This window comes from Astatotilapia calliptera, chromosome 6, assembly GCF_900246225.1.
Source record: "Astatotilapia calliptera chromosome 6, fAstCal1.2, whole genome shotgun sequence".
Lineage (NCBI taxonomy): Eukaryota > Metazoa > Chordata > Actinopteri > Cichliformes > Cichlidae > Astatotilapia > Astatotilapia calliptera.
Genome location: NC_039307.1, coordinates 33,498,044 through 33,515,746, shown reverse-complemented (window position 1 = coordinate 33,515,746; position 17,703 = coordinate 33,498,044). Strand labels below are relative to the sequence as shown.

General features: G+C 38.8%; 1 protein-coding gene across 3 annotated transcripts; it reads right to left on the bottom strand.

Moving 5' to 3' along the window:
- Positions 1-840: 840 nt before the first annotated feature.
- On the bottom strand, positions 841-9,170 carry LOC113024638 (uncharacterized). Of its 3 annotated transcripts, XM_026171852.1 has the most exons (4): positions 8,526-9,170; positions 8,064-8,380; positions 7,670-7,855; positions 841-1,521 (listed from the first exon to the last, which is right to left on the bottom strand). In XM_026171852.1, exons 1-4 carry the CDS (start codon positions 9,152-9,154, stop codon positions 1,430-1,432), a joined length of 1,224 nt encoding a protein of 407 aa, XP_026027637.1. In that variant the 5' UTR covers positions 9,155-9,170; the 3' UTR covers positions 841-1,429. The 3 variants fall into 3 exon arrangements, with proteins under 3 accessions (XP_026027637.1, XP_026027636.1, XP_026027635.1); XM_026171851.1 differs by lacking the exon at positions 841-1,521 and having other exon boundaries at positions 7,395-7,819; XM_026171850.1 differs by lacking the exon at positions 841-1,521 and having other exon boundaries at positions 7,399-7,855.
- Between the last annotated feature and the right edge of the window lie 8,533 nt (positions 9,171-17,703).

The following is a 17,703-nucleotide window of genomic DNA, read 5'->3' as shown; positions in this document are numbered from 1 at the left end:
TTTAGTACTGTTTTTTGTGTTTCACTTTATGCCAGCATTAAAGCTGTGTTTTTGAGTTTACGTTTCGTCTCCATGAGTTTGCGTTTGGGTCCTTCTCCTGCCTGCCACACAGCCGAAACATGACATTAGGAGGGCTCAGTCTTAATGTCATGCTTTTAGTGTTGCCTTCAAAAGAAATGTAATTTTTGGATGACCTACAGCAGTGTCTAAGAATAACAGATTTTAATATAATACATCAGCTTTACGGTGGTCACTTTAGTTTAAAACCCGATGCAATGGCACAGTCATGTTGACCAGTAAATTTCAAAAACAGTTTAAGAAAAAGCAGATCAGAGGAGAAACCTGCACGGCATTGTTTCAGTCTCTTAACCACATAGAGGCCAGTCCACCAAATCATCAAGTATTTAAAGTACCATTATACAATACAGACAGTTCAAAATCCCCCTGCGACTCCACCTCCACAAGAAGCAAACTGGTAATAGAGCTGGTTTTAAATGGCAGCTTTTGAATTCATGCAAACACTTTGTTGAGCAGACTCAGCACAGAGACTCGTGTACACCAATTCAGAGAGTGGAGAACAGATTTGTAGTCTGTCACATCAGTATAGTAGCATTCATCCTGTTCAAGTTTACAGTGATGTGAATGCTGCTAAATGCTATTATTCACATTAATAGCAGAGTGCTACTGAAAAGCACACAACGCATCCATTTAATGCATGTAGATTGTGTGAAAAATCCACCTGATCTCTGTTAGTTCCAGTCTCTCTGTCCGCGCTTCCTCTTTGTACTGACAATCACACACAAACATTTTATATTCAACTAAAACAATAACGAAAAATATATTCTGGTAATAATTATTTTAAAGGCGTCGTTTGATAAGAGCATAGCACCCTGCTTAGTTATGAGCGATCACCATAGATGAATGTGGGCAAAGCAGAGGTGACGTATATGTAGCCAGGTGGAAGGTCTTTATTATCGGACATGTCCCTGACTTTGACTTCATGTCCACTCTTACCTGTTTATTATATGTGCTGAGTTCCTCCATCTTTCTCCCTCTCTGTCATCCCCTCTCAGTCTTTGTGCAGTCACCCAAAGGTTAATTATAAAAGTATATCAGAGTTTACAACCGAATAAAAGGCATAAACTGGTCCATATCAGTTTGCTGCTGCTGGCGAGGGCGTTGCTAGGATCTTGAAGCATACAGGGCTTACAACAGCCCTGAAGTCTTTTGAATTTTCACTCAATAACAGCACCTTTTAAAGTTATTTGTTTTTATTCATTTAAACATATAGTAAAATTAATATAAAGTGGTAAATGTTATGCACTACCTAAAGTGTGAAGTCACAGAATGATACTATTTAGTGCAGTTTTTAATCATTACCAGTCTTCATCTTAGAGCTTGTGCTCTTATTGTGCCATGATGTCTCCTTTTAAACTGTGTGGATGTTCACCTCTTCTTCATCCTTCCTGTTCCTTTCACCAAACTGCTCACTCTTGTTCTCCTCTGATCTCACTTCCTGTTCTGGTTATAAGAAGAATGCAGTCAGCATGTGTCAAAGACACTCCCTCCAAATATATGATTTTTGATATGATGATTAGATATTTAACATTTTATTTATCAACTATTTTATGCACTAAATCAATTATTAAACAAATATCATATTGTAGAAAAGCAAATAATAATGCACTAAGCAGTTTCATGCCACAAGAGCTAAATGGTCACTTCACTGTATTTATTTCCCACAAACTACTATACCTAGGATCTTCAGGTTTCCCTATATTTCATTAATCTGCAGCGACTGTAGAACATAAAGTATATTGACCTCTATTGTTTTCTTTATGACTTGGCCTGAATACACACACATACACATCTTTGAATAGCACAACAAATGAGGTAATTTTCCATGTGTTTTAATAGGTTTTAGTGATTTATGGGTTTTATGTATGTGTGTGTATTTTGGTCTTCAGTGTAAATTTATACAAACTGTAATTATTTCAGATGAAAGATCCGTTATTTAATGTTGCTTAATGTTGACTCTATGGAGAATAAAGCCTTACATGAGTGTTGCTATTTTTAATTGTGGAGTGGAAGACCTACTGTACTTGTTGTTTAGTCTGTGATCTGAATGATGAATTTAACCAAACTGAAAGCAAAGGTTACAGCTGGGATATTCCACACATTTGAAAGACTCATTGTGTAACTCAGATGTTTATGAGCTTTGATCACTCCAGCATAATAATTATTATGTAACTGCAAGAAGACTTAATGAAACTGAAACAATGCACCCTAACACAGGCATTTGAACTGTAGGCTAATGAGTACATGAAGTGTACCTCTACAGCTGAAAAGAGTTAGCCTCTATAATTTCTGGATCTACTGATTTGTTTCTGATGTATCTCTTCTTTTATTTAGCCTGTATTATGAACAGAAAGATGATGAAATCCTCTTTATTTGAGAAAGTGTCCTTAAACTATTTTTCCTCCTTCTTACTGAGTTTCCGAGCTACCTCTTTATTAAGTGAATAAACTATTTGAACAAGAAAGATATCATGGCATTTATGATGATACAGTGTGTGTGTGTGTGTGTGTGTGTGTGTGTGTGTGTGTGTGTGTGTGTGTGTGTGTGTGTGTGTGTGTGTGTGTGTGTGTGTGTGTACGCTCAGCAGAGGGGAGGTCAAGGCAGGAGCTGAGTTGACCTGGTACATCAAGTTTGGATTTCCCCAGTTGTTGGTAAACAAAAAAGATTTAAACTTAAAAGATTTTGAGTTCATGCACACTGGAAAAAAAATTCTCTTCATCACAATCATTTGTTTAAAAATATGGCTGTTTTACTGATCTATGGTTATTATTAAAGAGGAAGGAAAGAAGAAGAGGAAGCCTGAGCCCAGGTTCTGTCCATTTTCATAACAAGTGACAGCACAGACATCTGAGCTTTTTCGTCATAAAGATTGTGATGTGAAGCATCAGCAGGTAAAGTGTCGTTAAAGTGTCACTTCAATAATGCTGCTGGCAGAAAGAAGTGTTGACACATACTAGCTTTGAATAAAAGGCTTAAAACACAAACAGTCTAATCCTGGGTGTTGCTTTTAAGCTTAAAGAATATAATAAGTTCTAAGACAATTCAGTTTACTTCTTACTGTCCATGTTGTGTTGTGGTATTTACTTTATCATGAATGTACGCTACTTTGTTCTAGCGACTGTAAAAAATAATTGTATTCATGAAATAAACTAGACTTTCACAGTCTGCATCTTCCACAGTTTTCATGCTTTTGTTCACTCCAAGTTTGACACAAACCCACAGACAACCAGAGTTAACTATGTGAAGCAATCACAGACACTGTAATGGCTGATTTTTCTAATAAACACAATCAGGTTAACATTAAGGTTTAACATTGAAGGAGATTTGTTCCATAGTCACAGTTATACTTGTATTTCCTTTACTTACATCCAACACTACTATGTTCTGTTTCAGTCCAGGTGCTGGCAGTTTATCCTTTGTTGTTTGGACAAATAAGCTTAAAGCTAAACCTTCATGTTTTTGATGGGAAAGTTTGTTAAACCATTGCTCAACTTATGTCTGCACAGAGCAGATAATTATGATGTACTTGTAAAAAGACTTGATAAGCAGGTCACAGCTGAATCAAGGGGTAATAAAAGTAAGACCACGCGGTCTCAGCACGACTACACATGCAGTGGGTTATCGCACACATTTGAAAGACTCATTGTGTAACTCAGGATGTGACCCCTTATAAAGGAGACAGAGAAGTTCTGTTGTTCAGTCAAGTAAAACCTGGTGAAAGCGCAATTCTAAGACTCTGGTCGTTGCTTAAGTTTATAGATAAAAAATCTTTTTTTCATGCATTATTTTCTTACTATATTAGTATAATCACCAAATCGATTATTTCGTATTTATCCCCTGAAACGATCTACATTAACTTTTCTATCCCTAGAAATGTGTTTCCAGAGTCCCAGGTTTAGTGACTTCCTGTCCACCATCACATCAGCTGAGTAGTTGTCAAATTTGAGGGGAGCAGAGAAGATCAGACACCAGTCAGCAGGTCAGAGGCCATCTCTCATTTCACAAATCAATCACTTGATTTATAAATGGAACAAACACCCCATCAGACCAGGTAATGACCCATTATGAGACAACAGCCGTCTGAGAGGAGATGTTCTGTATCACAAAACATGGGAAACAAACAAACTCTAGGCATTCTGAAATATATAAAGCTCAACAAAAAAACAAAACCATATCAGATCCTGATGTAATTCATTTTGTTGTTGTCTTTATTAGTCATTTAAAAAGGTCTAGAAAAAGTGTCCAGGAAGAGATTCTACTATTTATGCAGCACTGCCCCCGTGTGGCCACAAAGACACACAACAGCTTCATTTCTCAGCCTGTTGCCTTCTTTTCCCTTCATGATGTAAACAGTGAATGAACTGAAAGAAGTCAACCCATAAACTGTTAAACTGATACAACAGTCATGATGATTATGTAACAAGTTGTAGTTGACTTTCTGGTGGTGGTTTTGGTATACAATTTAAAAGCCATTTTCTTTTATAAATACACCATACACTTTGTTCTTGACCATTTCTTTTCCTCATATCCTTAATGGACAGTGGAGGAACACTACATCTAGCTTCTGTTTAACATTTATCCAGGCGCCCCCACACTGTACCTCTACAGAAACCAAGGGAGAGAGACAGACACACAAAGATTTCCACTTGAATCTTCATCTCAAAATAGAAAAAGTTTTATCACAAAATAATTACAAGAGCTCAGCCAGGTGAGATATAGCAGAACCATCAATTCAGAGTCTGACAGTAAGGGTGAAGACGAGCCTGACTGTTGGTCTGCTCCAAAACAAGCCCATAAGCAAGCTTTGAAATAATATGTTACAAAATTGTGAAACTGCGACATGAAATTTGATTTGAAAATGAAATTCATCCTGATCAGGAGCTGTTATGATCTAAATGGTGTTCTAGATCCAGTAAGCATTCATTCAACTTGTTTGCAGCAAAATTAAAAATAAGTTACCACAAGTTGTTTTTTAATTTGGTAAATAATTGATAAAGTGTTAAAAGTACTGGTCGTGTTTGACCTCATCACCAGGATGAGTTGGAAATACTTCAAATTCCCTCAGGTGGCCTTTTGCTGGTTGGATTGCCACTACAGTCTGTAAACTGTGGAGGTAATTTTGTGAGCTCATTGGATGAGCAGTTTCTGAAATACTCAGACCAGCCCATCTGGCACCAACAACCACGCAATCTCTTTCCCCCATTCTGATACTTGCTTTGACCTTCAGCAGGTCATCATGAACATGTCTGTATGCTAAAATACTTTAATTTGCTGACGTCTGATTGGTTCACTAGACATTTGTGTTTAACGAGCAGGTGAACAGGTGTACCTGGCAAAGTGTGTGTAACCCTCAGTGTTACTGACATGTTCCACACTGATGCACAACAATACTCTGGGCCCCACACTGTTTTATTAAGTATGTCTAATCACTGTGGACATTACATGTACCTTCTTAAAGGAGAGGTCAAAGGTCAGTTACCTTTATAGGTTCCTGCTATATGTTGTGACATATACACAGCACAGTTGTAGGAATGATAGTTTCTAGATTAAGTTGATAAAGTTGACCTTGAAGACCACAAGTTTGAATGGATTGTTAACATGACCCCACTCTACAGCCCTGCAACATTTTAACATGAGTTATTTAAGACTTTCCAGGTATCCTGGTTACAGAAAAAGATTGATGAGCAGAAAAAAAGAAACAAACTTTAATTGTTTCTGATTAGAAGCTGTACAATCCGGACTGACTTTAACAAATGTGCTTTAGGCTCAGCTGGAAAATAGTGAGCTTTACAAGACTGATTTTGTTCCAAAGGCTTTCACAGACCTCAACCAATCCTAAGGCTAATTAGCACGGCTAGAATTTTAAAAACATTTATTAAATGTTGTCATTGCTAACATATACCTGTTTTAGAGCATGCTGAGTAGCGAGAATGCAAAGTTATTGTTACCTCTAAAAAAAAAAATGTGAAGATGTGATATTAGCATGTACGGAGCCCCTCTGATGACATGGTCCAAAAAATAAATAAATTGTGGCCACAAAATACTACTTCGTGGCCACGAAATGGGTATAACGTGCGCACGAAATGCTTATTTGTGAGCACGAAACACTTGACCAATAACCGTGATCCTTCCCAGGCCCTTGCAGTTGGTTGACAATAGAATCTATCCCAACGTCCGGGTCGTACTTACGTCTGCAATGCAACTGGGCTCTTAATATCCTGTTTAAATGTCTCTCCATAATAATGGTTCCTTTCAGTGCCAGGCTTTTCAAAATGCATGTGTAGCTCATTCCCAGCCTAAAATTGTCAGGGATCTGGGTCTGAGGGACCTAGACCTATTATTGTGTATTGTTTACTCCACTGTAAATAAACGCATTTTGGGTCCTCCTTCCCCACACACCCAAGGTCTGCCACGCAGACCATGACAAAAATAAAACTCAATCATACTGTCTCTGGCCATGTTGTACAGGTTTAGCCTACTCTTATGCTTATGTCTCTACACAGCTGTCCAATGTATCAATATGATGGGCGCACGTCATCTATTTGTTGCCACAAATGCGTAATTCGTTGCCACGTTATACCCAATTCGTGCCCATAAATTAGCATTTCGTGCGCACGTTATTTCGTGCCCTCGAAATAGTATTTTGTGGCCACAAATAAGTATTTCGTGGGCACTTATACTATTTCGAGGGCAGGAAGTAGTATTTTGTCACCACAATCTATTAATTTTTTGGAGGATGTCATCAGAGGGGCTCCGTAAGCATGAGCTATATAGTATCTCCAAGAGAAAAGCGATCAGCTGATCATTGATCAGTTTCATCATTTAAGTAGCAACAGGAGAGAGAGGGAGAGAGAATGGGAGAAGAAGAGGCAGCTGGCCACGTAAAGACACAGAAGAACTCCAGCTTTGTGTATTTGTTTTTCATTCAAGCTGAAGTCCGGGACAAATCGGGTTCCTTTTCAATACGAGACGCGGCCGGTCCGGCGGCCACCACGGGTCTCTCCTCCTCCTTCCTCCCCTTTCCCTCATCCACCTGCTGTACTCAAAATTTGTACTCAAGTACAAGTAAAAGTACTGGTGTTAAAAAAATACTTGAGTAAAAGTACAAAGTACTCTTCTCAAAAACTACTCAGAGTATTAATTACTTTTTAACAGACTGATGTTTTATTCTGTCGTCAATAGCAGGCATTCAACTCGATTCACCAGTATAAATATTTATGTTCAAAGCACATTTCTCAGATGAACAAGGTATAGAAAGGTAACTTGTTTTGTAAATAAATGTAGATATAAAAGAAGGAATTTTGTTTGTTAAAACAATGACAAATATGTTTCTGAACATGCGTAGAACCATTTAAACTTTTCCCCATACACTGAACAACAGGCAGGTGAGTGTCTTAAACTCTTAGCATTTCTGTCACACTTTACTTTCTGAACCTTTTGTTCAGTTTCAGCAAGAGCTGGTTTTCTAAATTAACAGAGGCAATCCGACTTGGTTTGGCTGTGAAGAGTAGACCAGCACAGCTAAAAAGTCGTTCACACGCAGCAGAAGCAGGCAGAGCTGTGTTCAGTTTAAGAGAGAGGTTTTTGATACCTGAGAAGGAGTGCAGCAGCTCCATGGTGTCTGTGGCACAAGCAAGGTAACCATCAAGCTCAACTGCACTTTGCAGCCTTCTGGAGATCGGTCTGGAGAAGAATTCATCTTCATCAGATGACTCTCTTTGCTGATCCTCACTCTCATGCTCTGTCGTTTCAAGATGTTGTTTGATGTATGTCAAGGCTGTAATTGCAAGTAGATAACACAATTTTGTTATTTAAATTTCAGTGATTATTCCTGAACACAAATTTAAAAACAGCAAATTCTCAAAAAGGATTGTTTAGTATTCAGGACAGACCATCAATAACTTACAATGTATTAGGTGAAATACTCACTTAAGCATGTGTTCAAATGTAAAAATACACAAAAATGGGATCACATGAATCCTTACCAGCCTCTGTTACATCTGCTCTGTCAGTCCAGGAAGTCTTGAACTTGGGTAAGAGGACTGCAGCTGCAGCCAACTCTGGATCCTCCATCATCGCTCCAAAACGCTTTTGAAGGCCATTTTGCAGGGCTCTGATGAGTGGCACGCATGTCTTGCTTGATGTCTCCAGCCTGCTAAGTTTGGACAGTAGTTGTTGGATTACTGGCAGGAGCCATCCCATAAAGGAAGTGGACTCAGACTGAAGAATGTTTGAAGCTTTCACCAGAGGCTTCATGGTGGTACAGTACTCCCTAAGGAATGCAACTTCTGCAGGACTCAACCTGTAAGACACAACAACAAAACCCATCATGACTATAATAGGGATCTTCTGATTTAATATTAAGAGTCTGCTCACGTTTTTAACCATCCATTAAGGAAAATTCACAAAATTTGCAACCATATTGGTAGGTGTCCAATTTTACTCACATTTTCACCTTGAACTCCTCACAAATGCTCCTGATGGCATTTTCCCCCTTCTCATCAATGATGCGTATTATCCTTTCAATGGCAAGGTAGGTTGAATTCCACTTTGTTGCATTGGGACGAATGATCTGTAGTTCACACTTGTCCTCTACCACTTCATTAGCCAAATGAGTTTTGTTCCAAATGGCCTGGCATTTTGCAAAGCTTGCACGGGAGAGCCTCTTGTAGGTTTCATTCATGCTCTCTGCTAGGGCAGCATCAGATGTTGCCACAAGGTTTAGCAGGTGACATGCACATCGCTGATGAGGCGGGAGTTGATACTCCAAACCAGAGTCTTCATCAAGAATTGCACTTGCCTCATGGTAGTCAATATGGTCAGTCAGGTCAATAGTTTCTGGGTCTGCTTCATCTTCAGCTTCATCTGCATCATTTTGTGCCCCAAACATGTGGAAGGCCTTGACAAAGTTGGATCCACTATCAGTTGTGGTTCTTACAACTTTGCCTCTAATCTTGTATTGGCAATGGATATCATCAAGCGCACCAGCAAGCATGTCAAATGTGTGAGACCCTCTCAATCTTTTGCATGCTGGTGCTGCAGATCTTCTTTCCAGGGACTCTTCCTCCAATGGCATGTGACTCCAAGGTAAGTTTTCTGATGAGCTGAGGTTGTAATGTGGTAACCAATTCTTTGAAAGATGGCTGTTCTAGCACTGCAAATGGCTGTAGACCCTCACATGTGAAATTGATGACAAGCATGTCAACAGTTGCTTGTGGAACATGTTTGTTTGCAGCTCTCAACATCAGGTCTGGTAACTTGGCTTGTGTATTTGCTGAGAGCTTGTTTGGTGTGGCTGTGGTCTTTCGCTGACGAGATGTTGATGCCACAGTGATATTGTACTGCTCAATCTTCGATGGATGTTTCCTCTGTAGAGATAAATATTATCATACGTCAGGTTCATACATTACTTCATAACATCACTGTGATTAACACTACAGGAAAACACATTTTTAAAACATCATTCAACTAGACATGAGCTAATCTTTGATTGTTTAGCATAGTATAAAAGAGTGGTGAATTTGGTCAAATCTTGCAGATATATTGCTGTATTTATTTACAAATGTAAACCCATTTTGAACGATCATTGTAAAAAACATGAATTTCTGTATACATTCTAAGTTCTGTAATCTGTATACTATCTGTAAAAAGAGTATCGACCAATGTATCAGTATCTAAATTTTTAACTCCTTTTTATCAGTATCACCCTAAAGTTTTCAGTATTAGTCAGGTTCTAAAAATACTAAGAGAGCAAAATATGTGTATATAGCAAATGTAATTTAAGAAAAGGGATCACATACACAAAAATGCTGCCCATACAGCTAACAAATAAAATCAATCCACATTATGTTCTTTGAAAAATATATCATATTCGGAAACATATAACCCTACTGATTAAGAGCCACGTCACTATGATAGACCTATATCAGGCCAATGATCCTGATCAACTGATCCATCAATCGGGCTCTGGTACATGTCAGCTGAGAGCTGGAAGATTAATTTGAGATGCAGCTCAGCACTGTGTTCAAATTTTGTTTTTGTTTTTTATATAGGCCAGCTGATTGTAGGCCTGTGAGTTTTAAATGACTACAAATTTAATTTATTGTAATGAGGTGGTTATCCAAATAATAAGCTAAAACATTCCTACGAATTTAGCTGTTCAGTGGTGACGCACGAATCCTACTTCCGGGTCTAAAGTAGTCTGCGTTTAATATGGCTTTTGTATTGTTAACATGTTTAATGTTATGTATTTTCTTCTATTTGATCTCAAAAAGCTCCTAAAACAGTCAGTGATCACTGTTGACCTCCCTCGGCTTTTATTACCGCTAATCATTTATTTAAGCTCAGTTTTTAAAACCTTAGTATGTAACTACAGCCCAGCCCATGCAGCAGTATATGAATGACTAACCTCGTATTGTGGATGGATTATCTCAGCATCCTGCCATGCGATTACATTTGTTCCTGATCACCGAGAACACTCACATTAACGTTTATGGAGTGGAAAAAAGTTAGCTTGTTTATATTATGCTAACATAGCTGTGTCGCTAGCGGTCACGTAGCACATCATTATATACCAGCTAGCCAAACTTCAGTAACCCTACAAACGTCACTGCTGTTTAGTTTTCTGTCTTCATTTATGCTGGAAGTGATAGCAGAGCTGTACGTTTGAATTTGTTTCCAAAACCCTGCAGTCAGGACATGCTATATTGTATTTAGATAGAAGCTAGCGAGCTAACGCCCTGCTAACTTCTAACTCTGTTAAATGTCATAAATTCCGTTTTCATGGATGCCTGGATGTTAAACTCAATTGTTACACCTGGTAGAGCAGAACGCTGATCATTTTATTAAAAATGGAAGACTTTAGACAGTTTTTCAACTCTCAGTAATGCCATAGTGATCGTTTGATATGTGGACCTGCAGCGGAGTTTAGACCCAGACACGGCTAGTGAGGTCAGACTGAACAACCGGATAGTTCTATCACGTGCACGTGTACACGTTGACAACCGTAACCATGGCCGCCGAGGGTATATAAATGCTTCACAAGGTTCCAAACGTCCGTTTACACTTGCTCGTGGACTTGTTTCGACCTGCTCCAACCTCAGCCTGTGGAAAGCTAAGTTTTGCAAACTATTTGACTAAAAGCGGATATAACTTGAACGCATAACAAGTACTTCATCTGTGGATCGTTTGTACTTGTTTTTGTTTTTCAAGTTTGAAGATGGCTCGCCGTGGACCCGGACTCCCCGACTGTCACCTGGACTTCGCTGCAGGTACATTTGAAAATTTCTTTAAATGTAAATTACTGTAATAATTTAACAAGTTCCAGTGTGAATATCAAGTTCTAACGTGATCAAATATGTGTATTCCAAGATTGTTTCCCGTAAATTGTTTGTATGTTTTAAATTTTCCGGGAGAGGTGTAGAAATTATTAACGACTGGTGTATGAATATGAAAAAAAGGTGTTACTTTGATTTGAAGGCTTCAAATTTGACACTTTTCTTTAAAATGAAATGGTTAAAAATAGCTTAATGGACTAAAATTTGTAAAATGCCCAAAAAATCAGTTTCTGTGGTAACGGCATCTTCAAGATGTCACGGGTCAGAACACGCAGGCGTAAACACACAGATCCAGGTCCCCTCCTGACATCCTTTTCTTCTCCGGATCAAAGGCTTTATTGACATAAACTATATTTTTTCTCTGCTGCAAAACACAAAGATAAAAAATACAAATAAAATAATATCAAAAGAATATGAAAACAATAGTAATAATGGCATTAAGACCTATCTTCTGTTACGGTAATGCTTTTAACCTTATTAGATAGCAGAGAGAGATATTGTACACAGGGATATTTACACAGTGATAGCATGTTTACCACAGATTAGATGTATCTGTCCTTATGGCAGATACAGTCCTTGTGCACATTTCTAAATATGTGGATTCTGAGTTAAGAGTTTCTGTTTGTTTGTTTGTTTGTTTGTTTTTGACTTGACCATCATTTTCAGACATACCTGCAGAGCTTTGTGTGTGCAATTCTTACTCTTGCCAAGGAGGTTGTGTTTTTATTTAAAAAAATAAATAAATAAATAAATAAATATATATATATATATATATATATATATATATATATATATATATATATATATATATATATATATATATATATATATATATATATATGTATGTATGTATGTGTATATATATATATATATATATATATATATATATATATATATATATTACATTCCTAATGTTATTTTAAAAATTGTTTCCTCACAGGGCGTCTTGACTATGTGGTTGAACGCCCTGCAGAAGCTCAGGACACTGATACCCAGCGTATCAGTGAAGGTGAGTATGGTGAGTATTTTATCCCTCTCTCACCCTCACCTTCTTCTCATGAAGCATCAGATGCAGATGACGGTGAACAGCAAGGTGAGTATGGTGAGTACCGCCCCTACTTACCTGTAGATGATGAAGAGGTGAGTGAACAGACTGACAGTTCATCTGACTGGAACGACTCAGAAGAGTGGGGGGATTGGCTTAGCGATGACTCTGGGTATGACACCATGGATGAGAGAGATGATTCCCCTCTCATCCGGGAGCACCCTCCAGAGCCGTTTTGGCACGATTGGCAACGTCCTATTGCTCCAGGTGCTGCCCCCATCGCCATGCCGCCTTTCGGCCAGGCCAATGCCCCACTCTTCCCTAGAGTTGTTGCCCCAGTTGGTGATCCGCCAGCTGCTCCTCCCTCTGCTGCTCTCTCTGCTGCTCTCTCTGCTGCTTCTTCCTCTGCTGCTCCCTCTGCTGCTTCTTCCTCTGCTGCTTCTTCCTCTGCTGCTTCTTCCTCTGCTGCTTCTTCCTCTGCTGCTCCTTCCTCTTCTGCTCCCTCTACTGCTCCTTCCTCAGAAAAGAGAAGCAGAGAAGACATCTGCACCGAAGAGGTAAGTGCAAAGAGGTGCAAGGTGAGTGACCAGTTTGATGCCCCTTCAACATCCTCAGGTAGTTTTGGAGTCAGATGTTTCTGGGAGAGGCTTTTTAACCTTTCCCTTGATGACAGTGACTCTGATTAGTTTATGTTAGAATGTGTTTTTAAACTTTGCCTTTGTGTTTTTACAGATATAAGAACATCTGACTTGCACATGTGAAATGTATTGTTTTTTTCTTGAATAATATATGTTTTTCCCAAGCCCTAATTCACCATGCAGGACAAAGGTAAGTCTGTACTTAATCTCAACACAAATAAGTAGAAAAGGTTTAAAAATGATGCAGTGAACTGACTGTAGTCTCTTGTTTTTACATAAGGTATAGCCTGTGGCTAAGAATTCAACACTTCAGACACTCAACGTCCAAGATGGAGCAAACACCCCACCCAGAAGACAGCCTTACCCCGACCAACCCGATGAGAAGGATGGATGACCAAGTGAAAAACGGGAGAGTGGTGCTGTGTTCCAACTATGTAAGTTATCACCTCACATTGACAACAAACTGTATTGAAGACAAAATTCTTCCAATAGTTGGTATAAATCATCATCCTATGTCAGCAGCACTGTAGGTTTAGCTTTATTTATATTTTTCATGTGTATACGTTGGGTTTAAAATTGCTTTTTAACAACATGCTGCAGCTACCAACAATGAAAATGCTGTTTTGTGTTAAAATGACGTCTTTCTTGTGTTATTACTTTGCAGGGCAGCTGAGAGTGGACAGAGCTGCACAGAGGACCAAAGATCCACTCTCAGCACTTCATACCTGACTGGCCACAGCACCAACCCCCCTCACCCTGGGTGAGGAGGGTCCTGACCCCGCCTGCACAGAGGGAGTTGTGAACATGCACTTCTGTGTCGGTGGGTTTAGGATCCTCCTCACACTCACACTGATGAAGACTGTCACTGGAAGATGTCTCCATTGCATCAGCAGGACGTAAGCATTTGTAAAATATTACAGTTTGTGATGTTTTATACATATTTTTATTGCATCATTTAAAACTATGAGATATAAAATAAACCAATTTTCATAAAATTTTCTGTGTATTTAGTTGTTTTCTTAATAGGTTCTTTGGAACATCATTGCAACCTGTCAGCTTTTTATTGAGGATTTAGAAAGTTGCTGGTGGCCCGAGTGTGTAGAGTGGGGTGTTGTTTTTGTCACATGGTGAAAGTGACCTCATGGGGAGCAAAGAGAACAACTGATCAATTTGGGGATTCACAGACTTTCGTAATCGCTAAAAACAATTAATAAAAATTGTTCTGTGTGAACTAAAAGCTCAAATATAAACCATCCTGACACTGACACAAATGATCTGCTGTTTATAAGCAGGACAGTGTTTTCATGAGCCTGGATGAAGCTAATTTGCATGAGTTTAACCTGCTGGTCAAAAACTTGCATGACTCTGATATCACTCTAACTTTCTTCTGTTTATTTATTCATTTTTGCTAATTGTAGTAGATTAATATGTTCACCAACTGATTGTTGGCCTGAATGTTTGAATGTTTGCAGTTTCAGGTCCTACTGATCAGTTTTAAGTATTGTAGAAAGTGAGCAGCAATTGAATCAAGTCCTGGGATGAAATGGGACAAAAGGGTAATGTGACAGCCACATTAGTTCCCTTCCCTCGTTTAACAATGTGTAAGCAGACTGCTTTAACCTGCAATTTACTGCATGTTGTTAGGCTGCATGGTACAACCACAGTCTGCTAACCACCCGTGGTGATCGAAGGTTTTGAGGTCTTGCTTGAGCTACTGATGAAGTTTTATCAAAGCTTGTTAAGTTTCCCAACCACATTTTATCCTGATGGTCCAAGGCTTACATCTTTATGCTCACAGACGTACTTCTGTAATTAATCAGTGACCGATTTATTACTTTAAGTTACAGTGTGAGGGGCATTAATGAACATAAATCAGATTTAACTCAACTTTTGCCTCTGTCAGTGCGCCCCAGGGCAGCTGTGGCTACAATGTAGCTTGCCATCACCAGTGTGTGAATGGGTGAATGACTGAATGTAGTGTGAAGCGCTTTGGGGTCCTTAGGGACTGATCTGATCTGTATCTCAAAGTATCCTTGGACACGATACTGAACCCCAAACTGCTCTTTCATGTGTCCATCAGAGTATGAATGTTAGATAGAAAGAACTTAGGTACAGAAAAGTGCTTGTATGAATGGGTGAATGAGGTGTATAAAGTACTTTGAGTGCTTGAGTAGAAAAGTGCTATTTAAGAACAAGGATGTGCAAGAATTTGCTAGACACGCTCTTCTTTTTCCAAAACTAAAAATGTTATTTCAAATTTGGCAGCCTGTGTGTCAAAGAGACTGAAGAGTAACTAAAGGGCAAAGTCCAGGAATACAGCCAAACTCAGGAGACCAGTTAGGAGCACAACTGAGCAAAGGTGATTCAAAAAAATGGAGAGAAACTCTGCCATGCAGTGCCATGCTGAGCAGACTGGTTTACAGCCACAAGAGAGACTCAGTGTTCACAGATCATAAAATCTTCAGGGAGCAAAGCTCTCAGAGAAGCTATAATGCAATCCACAGATAGAATACAGTCAATAAGCTCCAAGTGAAATGTTAAACAGTGCATGGATAGCTTTTTGTTCAGCTTTTTCTTCGTATCCTTTTTCCCCCTTTCTAAAGTCTCTTCAGAGGTTTTGCAATTTGTCAAACAGCAGCTGGTAAAAAGGCTTTTGCAGTGAGGCAGGGAGCCTGTTCAAACCAGATTATGCTTGATTTGATGACTGCAGAGAACTTGGGGCTGACAGCTCAGATTAGGATCGGTTCTCCCTTGAAAAGGCATTAGTGTGTTCTGTCATGGCAGGATTTCTGTTCAATGTGCAGGTAGATTGAAATCAAAGGGCACCAAAGACACCCAAACCTGAGGGATCATTACGTGACACCCAAAGCATCTGAGCAGTCTTATTCCTTCATCTGTACCAAATTACTCAGATTCACAGACGTCGTGCACAGCAGACCTGCAATACAACGATGAATAACAGGAGTTACGCCTGCGTTTGACAGGTCAAAATGTCACAGGGAGCAGTTCAGTTAAGTTTCATTCCCCTCCAGAAATCACTTCATGCATGATTATCAGGAACCTTTGAGTAATGACAGCACTTAAGTGAGTGTTTCCTTACCATGTTCCACTTTGTCACCAAGTTTTAGGATGAGAACGGTTTTTTTTCCACTTTATTTTTTTTTTTATATCGTTGTTATTATTTCTGTTGTAATTTGTGTTTGTTTTTTGTTTGTTTGTTCAGTTTTTCAGCCTTGTTGCATTTTTTTCTATTTCCGTTGTGTTTTATTCAACTTCTGTTACATTTTGCAGGATTTTGCAGCTTTTTCTATTGACGGGTGTTTTCTTCAGGGACACCATATTATCATTATCTTTAAAACTGCATTTGAAACTTAATGCTGAGTTTTTACTTTCTGCAGTTGAAGTTATCTAAAGAAACTGTGTGTGGGTTCAGCTGAAAAAACGTCTTTTGGCAAATAACACAGAAATTCTGAAATCCTCTACTGCTTATATCAAAGAGAATAAAAGAAACCAAAGCTAAACTCTAAAAGATTATTTATTTCAGCTTGTTTACAGTTATCCACACCTCACAGCTTTTTATGGGTTGATAGTTTTCCTGATCCAATCTGCATACTCAGGATCACAGAGGTCCATGAAGGCAGCCGGTGCTCTGCATACAAAGTCTGGATCTCCCACAAAAGAAGAGACACCATAAATCCTGCCATTATGAACCACTCCTCCACCAGAGTCTCCCTGCAAGACAGAAATACAGTTTCCCAGTTTTATAAAATCTTTCTGTATTTTGAATGTTTAATAAATGCAGCTGTGAGCTGAGGGATCATGCAAACTCACTCGACATATATCTTTCCCAGGACTTTGTCCACAGAACCAGTGCTGATAGCTCCTGACTCGGTGGACCTCGGGGAATTATTTCTGTAAAATATCATTGAGCTCTGTACAGCTGACAACCTCAGTCTCTGCACAGTGAAGAGAGGGTGATTCACCAGGTTGTAGAAAAAAGGGACAATTAGTTCAGCTTAAAGCACTTTTTAAAAAAATGATGCAGATTTGTATTTTATGCAGAAATGCAGCAGAAAGAAATAAAATGGTCTGAGCTCACAGGAAAAGCTTGTTTTTACTTTGAACACATTAGAAATGAAGCAAAATACAATTTCAGTACAAATATCTGCAACATCTCTTTACTAATAAAGTAACAGTTTGGATGGTTTGTTTTCTTTTTTCTTAATACAACAAATTTGTTAAAAATCATCTTCCTTCTTTTCTCATTAGCTAGTCCAGTGGTGGCACCATAACCTGCGACCTCAACTCTGGAATGACACAAGAAGTGTTTGGACACTTTTCTCTCCTTTTTTTGTCAGTTACATACAAATACATATATTGATTGTTTTGCACGTTAACTTTGAAATGTTGCCCTGAGGCCTGTACTATGAAGCAGGATCTCATCTCTCCAGGTAACTTCAGAGTTCTATATGAAGGATTTTGACTTCTTACCAGAGAAAATTGTAAGAGTAACCCTGACCTGCTGTTATATTAGTTATGTCCTTTATAGAGTTTTAGTCACCACTTTATTAGTCACGCACCACACCTGGCTAGCATGCTTGCACTG

Bases quoted from the DNA above. Each gene is read 5' to 3' on its own strand.
- LOC113024638 (XM_026171850.1), bottom strand. From the start codon at position 9,154: ATGCCATTGGAGGAAGAGTCCCTGGAAAGAAGATCTGCAGCACCAGCA. The intron at 8,381-8,525 runs GTGAGTAAAATT...TGTGTCTTACAG, and splicing joins GAGGAGTTCAAGGTGAAAAT to GTTGAGTCCTGCAGAAGTTG. The intron at 7,856-8,063 runs GTAAGGATTCAT...TTGCAATTACAG, and splicing joins AGCAGATGTAACAGAGGCTG to CCTTGACATACATCAAACAA.